Source organism: Synchiropus splendidus, chromosome 4, assembly GCF_027744825.2.
Source record: "Synchiropus splendidus isolate RoL2022-P1 chromosome 4, RoL_Sspl_1.0, whole genome shotgun sequence".
Lineage (NCBI taxonomy): Eukaryota > Metazoa > Chordata > Actinopteri > Syngnathiformes > Callionymidae > Synchiropus > Synchiropus splendidus.
In genome coordinates, this window is record NC_071337.1 from 6,419,282 (window position 1) to 6,429,299 (window position 10,018).

The window sequence follows — 10,018 nt, forward strand, 5'->3', positions numbered from 1 at the left end:
ATACTGATCTCAAGCACAAGGACGTGAGAGCCTCTGCAGTGACTCAGGCGACTCCCTTTACATTCACTCTGATGAGAGTCAGACCTAAAAGAACATGAGGGTTTTTCTTCTCCAGCATTAGCTGCGGTGAAGGGGAATTTAAAAAGGGCATTTTTGAGTCTGAGCTGGCTTGAGAGAGGGTGTGGTGGCGGCAGGAGGAGGAGGAGGCGGCGGCCACACCGAGCACTGGCTTCCAGAATAAACGCTGTGAAGTCAGAGAACAGAAGCGGAGGAGGCCAGGCCGCCGCGCCGCGTGTAGCGTGTAATCAGGAAGTCGCAGAGATGGGGCGGCCTTGTTGGAGGCCCCGCTCCAACATCTCCATCAGGAGCTGCCAAAAACGTGTGTGGTTCAGCCGCTGCCGTCCTCGCATGTGATGATGTCAGAGCAGCACACAGGAACTTTCCCAAACAAAGAGAGTCTGTGTGGTTTGGGGTGGTAGCTGGCGGAAAGGAAGGGGGTGGTTGGGCTTGAGAGAACACACTCCCTCTCTTTGAGCCCGCTGAACTCGGCCCCTGTCATTACGCCATTAACACCTAGTGCAGGACCAAGTCGTGCTCCGAGCAAAGACGGCAAGGTCTCAGTGCAGAGCCTCATCCCGCCATTGGCAGGCGACGCTTCCTGTCCCCAGCTACCTCCACTCAGGTTGGTCAGAACTGGATCCACTTGGAGTGGAGAAGGAAACCAGCGACTACAGTAGAAGGAAAACAAACCAGCTATCTACAACATATGTACTTTTGTGTAAAGATCACCACCTAAATCAGGCCTGGTCTTTGTTTTTTGCAGATCAAACTCAGAAGATCCTGTTTTTACAGCACACTTTTATTGAAGTCTTTCTTATTGAACATTCAAAACAAAAATGTATATATAGAGTTTTTCACAGACCAGCTGTTGGGTCAGAGAGTCGGACCATTTTTCTCAAATACCACTCTCTCCGAACATGAATTTCAAGTGAACTGACCCATCTTTCTCCACCAAGAGGTTCCACTGCTTTCACCCAGGTCACTCACCTAGTGCTTTGGGCTCCTGTATCTTGGCTACTGTCCGCGACCCAATGTCCCCACCTTCTACCAGAACATTCCTGGATTCTTCTGAGTGCTTTGCACTTAGAAACTGGTTGTTTCTCTCTTTTGCTCGTGATTCTGAGAAGCATCTTTTCCCTTGAACACAAGCTCTCTGCAATCTACTAGGTGAATAACCTGTGCAGGTTGTGCTTCCAGACAAGTTCCGAGTCTGACAGAGGAAGGTTTGCACACCTCAACCCTCAATAACAAATAAAAATCACTTTCATCTTTTCATTGGCTCCTCCTAACTGTCCTTCACTTGGCCGCCTTGGTTCCAGCCGAAGGCGGAGTTGTAATCGAGACCACCCAGCCCGAGATCGAGCCAAGACGAAGACCAGCACACACCAAGACCAAGACTTAGTGGCGGCGAGACCGAGTCAAGACCAAGGTGGACCATACCTACTTTTCCTTTCGGGAAAAAGCCACCAAGAGCAGCCCACTAGATTCGCCTTCTGTGGAAGGCTGTTCCAAGTACTTCAAGACCATAATCCTGTTTTGCACATCAAAACTGAGGCCAAGCTGGAGCTGAGGATCACAGCGCACAGAGGAACCAATGCTGTTCAAAGGTACCTGACTGTTGCTTCACGTAATGCTCCTTGACAAATGAATTTAAAACCCTCTCCATCATCCACAATTGACGCCAGATGTCATGAGAGCATCCAACCGGTCTCTCTTCATTCCCATCAATAAAATATTTTTCGACTCCGCAGCTCTGTTAAGAAAAGCAGCCAAACTTAAAAATGGAGTTGTATTAAAAGTGTGATTCTAAAATGGCGCCTCAGAGCTGTTAACGCTCGCTGTGACATATTAATAAAAAGTTAGAAGGTAATAATTTAACTGACAACGGAGCTTAACCGCTCTCTGCTCGCTGAGCAACTCTTATTTATCCAGTCTGAGGTCACAGGATCAAGGGACCAGATGGGTTTCATAACTTAAACATATCTTTTTTTTTCGCTCTCTCTCCTCAAGTCTCGACCACCGGAGCAACTGTGGTTGAAGCTTATGACTAAGCTCTTACTGGCCGCGCTACATCACTGTGTAAGTGTCTGTGCAGCTCTGGAGGACGCAATGGAAAAATCTGAGTCACCACGTCTGGACAGGAATGGATCGACTGGACCGGACTGTCTAAGAGCACACTGACGGTATTCCATTCAGAAATGTCGCACCTTTAAATAGCGGTGCAGACAGGTCAGCAGGCCCCAGCTCATTTGTGTAGGTGAGAGAGACTACACAAGCTCCAAGGACGAGCAAGGAATGAGGTGGCCGGAGAAAGCGTGGCGTGGGAGTGAAACAGGAAATGATTCCACACTGACCCAAATTGGACCGCTGGTTATCGATGTCCGGATCAGCAACTTGAATTTCTCACCAGACTGCACTGTTATCAGTATTATGTCACCCTTTAAGGGCAACCTTGTCGCCACCACAGACAGGATTTGACTCGCTCATTCCAAACGCCCGGAAGTTTTACCCTATCGAGGAAAGGCAGAGAACCGGGCCTGTGTGCTCCTCACAGGAACCCCCTGCACCTCAGCAGTTGGACCATCAAAACACAGACCAGATTCAATCAGAGTTACATAAGGCACTCAGTGTAATAACCCCTTAACAATTGGTGTGTTAAAAAAAACTGAAAAGAAAAGAGGAGTTGAATAAAAGTGAAAAATGTAGCCTCCTGGCGTCTTGGCCTCGCAAATCTGCACACATGTTAAAACCATAACCGGGGCTTCAAAGAAAAAATGAAAAGAATCAGCAGTCTGGCCGACCTGCACCACTGGGTGTCCCGCAGCCAGCGCCTTCACGGCTCCTCTGCTGCCCTCCGTCTCGTAGTGAGCGCGGTGGTGGGACTTTGGCTGGACCTCGATCTGAAGGCTGTAGGGGCCCGAGCTGGAGGGCAGCTGCCAGTCCAGTGCTGGCAGTGCTGGGCTGTCGAGAAAATACTTCTTTAGTCTGACGCTCCTCTCAAGGTAGAGTGTGAAGGTTTAGGAGATACAGGTCAACACAAGTGTGCTTGCTTTTGCTTTCTCAGTGAGTAAAATTAAGGATGTCATGGGCAGGCTTTTAGATAGGAGGGCGTCTGGGCATCTGCAAAACATGAAAAGATGGACGCCAGTTTCTCCACTGTAGCTTGACCGCTAGATTACGCTGGTGTATACCAGTCAAGAATCGGGCGTCCATTTTTTCATGGTCTGCAGACGCCCAGACGCCCTCCAAGCTAAAAGCCTGGTCATGGGGAACAGAAATCCTCACCTGACGTATTGCTTTGGCTTGGACCAGGAGTACGGGTGGTGAGGCACATCCAGGTAGCCACCACAGAATCCTTCCTTCTTTAAGGACAGTCTGTTGGAGGGGTGCTCATCGTGGACCAGATCCCCTTGAGTTAGTTCTTCTCCCCCAGGTTCCATTTTCAGGCTGACAGAAGGGCTGTGGTCCAGGCTGGTTTTCCGGGCCTTAATTGGTATTCCCTCTCCGAGGTCCACCATTCCATCAGTGGTCAAAGCATTGATGGCCGCCAGGATCGCAGAATTGGTGTACTGGTTAGTGTTTGGCAGCCAGGTCTCTTCCGTGACACTCAAGCGGGGGGAGGTTTGAGGGGACGGACCGGGAGAGTGGTTCGGAGATGGCTGGTAGTGCTTCTGGGACACCCGGCCTCCATTCAGGCTGTACTTTCTCTTTGCACCGCAGGGTGAGTTTGGCCTGGAGTTCCGGTGACCCATCCACGTGTCATCCGTCACACTGGTGCGTGGGGAGTTTGAAGGGGAGTGTCGAGGCGACCCCCCAGAACCGCAGCCTTCCCCTGGCAGGGCAAGGGTGGATCCCTTAGGGGAGACGGATGGAGACTGCCAAGGGGAGTTCTGAGGGGAATTATCGTAGTTGTACGAAAAGGTGGACTCATAGGAAGCGTCAGAGTGGCAGCTGCGAGAAGAGATACTGCTAGCTGGACTCAGGCAGCTGGGGTCACGGTAACCATCTGCACTTGGGAGCGTCAGTGTCACTATGGAGTTCATTCGCTTAGCAACAGGATGGCCCCCTTCCTCCGCCGCATCCTCAGGAAACTGACCATAGGCTGTGATCTCAATGCGAGGGCTCTCCAGGGTCGGTGCTCCGTTTGGACGAATGCCTGGAGATGAAAAGTATCCGGCGGCTCTCATGTCGTCCTCTGCGTCATAGCTGTGAGGCTCGCTGACTGACACAGATATAGCAGGGCTGGACTGCAGGCTGTGATACTGGGAGGGAAGACAAGGGTTCCCCAGCGGGAGAGAGAGACTGACGTTTGGCGTGTAGCCATATGCATCTGGAAGAGAAACGGATTGAGTTTATTAGCGTGATAATAAGGCACACATTCCCTGGCTCTCCCGTCCAGAGCACTGCTTTTGCAAGATCTTATTAGAGGTGTCGTCTGTAACGGCATCGCACCAGCAGCCCGCTGGACGTGGTCCAGGCTATTTCCTGGAGCAATAGGTATGCACATTAAAACTTAATGCCTCTCCATACAACGCTTACTGCCCTGCCAAAACCGATGGCACTGGGAATCCATGAATGGCTTACATTGTGTAAAGAAATGAGGTGCGAATAAAAGAGCCAAAAATAAACCCAGTCTGGTCGTAGACCAGCTGGGTTTCTTCTTCTGCGCAGGCAGCAGGATGTAATGCACATCCAGTCCAGCGGTTTCAACGACCATTCTCCATCCGAAAATAAACACTTGAGGAGTTTCTCAAGGGGTTTGTTTAGCTGTCATCTTTAAAAGCTCCGGCTTGGAAGGAAGGCTGTGATCTGTTGCCAAGACTCCTGCTGGCTAATACGGAGCCGCTTGTTAAAGAAGGAGGCTGAAGAGAGCGTCACTAATCAGGACGCAATTTTAAACTGAACTGGAGAAGCACTCAGGGAGGGCAGACGTCCAGCAAGCAGCTCAGTCCCACTGGTCACGTGAGCTTCACTTTGCTTCACGTCTGACTGGTCTCAGATGTGATCTCATCTTTACCAATCCTCTTCAGCAACTCTAAGACACAACTCAGTCTGGCACCATAGAAACATGGACGTTTGCTGCCATACTTCTTCTTTCATTTGTCAGATTCCTAAAATCCTTCGTAAGTTTCCAACTTCCAGGTTCTAACAAGGAAGACCTCCTGAACATTTGTCTAAAACCATTTCCTATTGACAAGTAAACGCTAACCGACACGTTATTTTTGGCAGATGTAACAAGACGTTTCGTCACCGCTGAGGAACTGAGGTCGATGTGAATCACATGATGCACATTCACAATCCTTCTCTGACATCATCTGTAGGATAAAGTTCAAAGAAAAAAACAGAGGCTAGAAGACCCTCCATCACTCACATTTGGCCTCCACTTGGTTTTTACTTTAAGCATCATTGGTGTTACTCACGAACAAATTGAACTTGCTCATGCTGGGTAGCCATGTGAGTTACCATGGCAACAGCATGAGCTTCTCAAACAGCAAAACCTACTTCCAGCTGACTTTTTCTTTGCTAGCATGTAATTTCTTCTTCAAGACACCCACTGCTAGAAACGCCTGCATCACAACTGCTACCACACCATCTAACAGGTGCTGTATCTCGAATAGATACAGTTTTTCTCACACCACAGTGAGAAGTTAAATCCTCTACTGCTAACACAGGTCATGTCTAGTTTCATCCGTCAACACATCAAAACCCATTTGAGTAGATGTACGATGTTAAACTTCAGCTTAAGATGCCTTTATTGTCATGTTGGTTCATTCTTTTTCTCCCTGTGCTTCTAGACAGGATTACAAAGACGGCAGCCGGTCCCAGCTACCTGGGGCGAGAGGCTCCCTGGACAGGTTAACTACCAGAAGAAGCGCAGGACTTGCCACAAGCTGGAACCGAACCCCTGACCTTCTTGCTATGGAGGCTGCAGCACCAACCACGACACAACGTGCCGCCAAAGTGGAACTAAAAATACAACAAAAGTCAAAGTCAAAACACTCTTGAACTCCAGAGAGCTCTTCAGCACAAGATGCTACACTGCAAATGAAGTTTCACCCAACATAAAACTTCAAGTTAGAGTCGATATTCCCACCTAGAACACTGTAATGTTGAAGAGAAGTTTCAAGGAGAGGCGTGTGAGAGCGTCTCTCTGCAGTCAGTGTTTGATACACAGCTCCTGCCTGCTGTTCATTTAAGAGTCAGGGCCCCATCATAAAGTCTATGACATCAGCGCTGCGCCGTATGACTCCCTGTCATAAAAGAAAATCATGTTTAGATTTGATGCAGCCTGCGGTGTGTGACACACTGACAGCAACAAACAGGGCTGTTAAGAATGATCTCCTTTAGTAGGAGCTCCTGAAACAGTGTCCTGGTTGAGCCACCAGCAGGGGCGGAGCTATAGTGACTTCAAATCCTTGGATTCATGTGGAGACAGATTCTACAGAGAGACACTGTCGGTTAGAGTGAGGAATAACTTCCTGGGTCCCTGTTGTGGAGGTCTACTACCAGTCTGACCAAGCGGCATTGATGCCACAACAAGAAACAACCAGTTTCGTCTTGTTCCATTTGAAAACACACTTGCAACACCATATATATCGCTGCATATCTAGGTTGTTGGATGCCTGTCATGAGGGAGGCCTCTCAACAGAGGCACAAGGAAACGTGGAAGGTGAAGACATCTCTGTGCTGCGGTGGCATGTTATTCACTACAAACCCCGCCCCCCACTTTAGGCCACAAACAGGGCCAGTTTTGTAAAAATAAAAATTAACTACTACTACTGCTAGTAATACTACTGCTAATAATAACAATAATGATAACGGTAATGCTTCAACTGAACTAGAAAAACACAAATATAGAAATGATTGAAAATGAAATCATAACTATAAAAGATTTGTTTTTGACCCATTTAGTCTTTTTCTTTAAAATTTTCAACACAATTTTTATACACAATTTTATTTTTCAAAACTGCTATTCTTTATCATTTTTTCCCCACCTAATATAATTCTAAGATATTTTGTTTGATGTGTGTACCTGACAACATTGTTCTTAACTCATAATTTCACACTCATTTTTTTCCAATTCTCATTTTTTTTCAGCCATTATTACGATTATTATATTTGTCTTTTTGATGGAGATCTGACGTTTGTTGCGGACACTTTGTCTTCCGATGCAACAGCTGGCTCGGTTGTGGCCCCGCAGACTTGAGTGAAGTGAGTGGAGGCAACTGTGTCAGAAGTTTTCTAGCAAGCAGGTCGTATCATAAGCGTCCACGCCTCAAGTAAGAAGCCGGTGACCGTCAGAACAGCGAGGACACCGTGACGGCCTCCATCCCGAGCCAAGTCACTCTTTAGCCCAGATTCAGTCCGACTATTTTGGGATCACCCGGAGTCCAGCGCGGCAGGACCACGCCCACCGCGGCGGGCAGAACAACAGCATCACCCGGGTTCTAAAGTCAAAGTTCAACTCACCTTCCTCTGCAGACTTCATGGCGTTGTTCGGATCACACTTCAGATGGAGGCGCTTCCTTGATCCATAAATTGGACTCGATATTCCACTCGAAGGCGATGTGTCACCGCTCAGAAGTCGAGTTAAAACGCTCGAACCGAAGGTGGTTTTCAGACTCCGCGCATGGCAGAGGTGCCGTCTCCCGGACAGACTCGGGGAGGTGGAGCGGGGGGGGCTTCCTGCCTCGCTGGCTGCTGGTGACGCACTGCTCCGGAGCGCCGAGGACTCCGGCGCTTATGAAGGCGGGGATCCCCTCCTCGGCTGCGGGACCGCCCTCTGACGCAGCTCCGGGCTCGGAGATCCTCCTGCTGGGAGTCGCTCACTACCTGCTGATGAAACACAGGAGGAGAGTGGGTATTTGTCTACACGTGATGTGGGGCAGCGGTTCTCAACCCATGGGTCGGGAGCCAACAGCAGATCATGAAAGCTCCGAACACTGGATCGGATGGATGGATGGATGGATGGATGGATGGATGGGTGGATAGATGGATGGATGGATGGATGGATAGATGGATGGATGGATGGATGGATGGATGGATGGATGGATGGGTGGATAGATGGATGGATGGATGGATGGATAGATGGATGGATGGATGGATGGATGGATGGATGGATGGATGGATGGATGGGTGGATAGATGGATAGATGGATGGATGGATGGATGGATGGATAGATGGATGGATGGATGGATGGATGGATGGATGGATGGATGGATGGATGGATGGATGGATGGGTGGATAGATGGATAGATGGATGGATGGATGGATAGATGGATGGATGGATGGATAGATGGATGGATGGATGGATGGATGGATGGATGGATGGGTGGATAGATGGATAGATGGATGGATGGATGGATGGATGGATGGATAGATGGATGGATGGATGGATGGGTGGATAGAGGGATGGATGGATGGATGGGTGGATAGATGGATGGATGGGTGGATAGATGGATGATAGGTAGATAGGTGGATGGATCCATCCACAGGGGCAGAGGATGTTGCCATGCTGCCATGAGCTAGGTGCTCCTCCCAGTGGTTGATGGACCGATGTGACGATTGTTGCATGTATCCTGCTGTCTGTGATCTTTATGTGGTGTCTGTGATCTTTATGTTCGTCTGTGATTGTATGTCGTGTCCAGGTCTGTGAGAACAGATATTTCATCCATGCTATATGTCTCGTACTGTAGCATATTTGACAATAAAGTTACCTTGAACCCTTGAACCTTGGATGAATAGATGGATGATGGATGGATGGGGATAAATGGATAGATGGATAGATGGATGATAGATGGATGGATAGATGGATGGATCTTAAACTGATGGTGCCTTTGTCTGGGAATAAATACTGACACCTGGTGAAGGGTCTGGATCATCAGTCTTGTTCTTGGTCCTTGTTCACCCTGTAGCTTTGAGCTGCTCTGCTCAGCAAGCAGCTCTGCTGCTATCAGTGTTGGGTGGTGGCTGTCAGCAGGCGACCCCTCTGATGACAAGAGTCACATGGAGCCTCTGGAGAGGCTGTCCACCCCTGGAGGTGGGAGGCAGCTTATCAGCTCTTTGGTGTGGAGTTCACAGTGGAGGACTGGGAAGGTCCATGGCTATTTAAAAGTCGCCCTTGAACTTCTTCAAAGTGCGTACTGATCTGTGTTGTGCTCACTCCTCCTCATCCTCCTTTGAAGTATTTTCATGACTCGTAAGACTGTCTGGAAAGTCAAGCTCTCATCACAGAGATGTCGCAGGTCCACAACAACACTGAGGTTCGACATCCTCTGCCACGTAACTCACCTCAGAGCGCAGAATCTCTTTGCCCCGGCGGCTGAGGAAGTGACAGCGCTTGTGAAATCTGTGTGTCAGTGACGTGGTCCAGCGGCAGCCTGTTGTGAACTCCTGTCATGGAAATCACTCACAGAGGGGTTTAGGTGGGGAGGGGGGGGAGTTGTGTTGCCAGTCCACTGCCATGTGTAACCGACACATGTGAGCCGTAAACACTTCCAGCCGTGAGCGCTTCATAAATAGCTTTGATTGAGCTCTGACGTCAGCAGCGTGTCGAGGGGTCCCGTCTTTTTCCGGCAGGGCCAGTTGTTAGTCACTGGACACAGAGTGAGCTGAGGTCGCCTTCAGAAAGTAGAAGATCAGAGGGAGGTTTGGACTCATGGGGAGTCAAGAATGTTGGAGCTGAAGACGAGGAAGACGGAAGTAAGGTACGAGGATGGAGTGAACATGAAGGTCATAGGTGTGAATAACTGAAGAAAAAGGAGGGAGCACATGAGTAGAAGTTCCAACCAAAGATGCTGTCACCATGTTGACTTCACTCCATCCATCACAGGCTCTACTTCGAGTCTGAGAAAGATGTCAGAGCAAGGCCAACCACCTGAGGAGAACGTGACGATGCAAGGAGGTCACAGGAGTCTGCAGTCCTGACCTCACCACCAGACTGGGCCTGAACACAGTC

At 49.2% G+C, this 10,018-nt stretch overlaps 1 protein-coding gene across 1 annotated transcript in view; it reads right to left on the minus strand.

The window, feature by feature from the left end:
- The window catches only part of nfatc1 (nuclear factor of activated T cells 1), a 38,412-nt gene extending 30,665 nt beyond the window's left edge, over window positions 1-7,747 (minus strand). Inside the window, exons 1-3 of the mRNA XM_053862235.1 lie at window positions 7,531-7,747; window positions 3,346-4,390; window positions 2,862-3,021 (exon numbers count right to left, since the gene is read on the minus strand). Of these exons, the coding sequence (XP_053718210.1) occupies window positions 2,862-3,021; window positions 3,346-4,390; window positions 7,531-7,549 (1,224 nt within the window). The 5' untranslated portion in view covers window positions 7,550-7,747. The remainder of the gene's footprint in view (window positions 1-2,861; window positions 3,022-3,345; window positions 4,391-7,530) is intronic.
- Window positions 7,748-10,018: the final 2,271 nt, after the last annotated feature.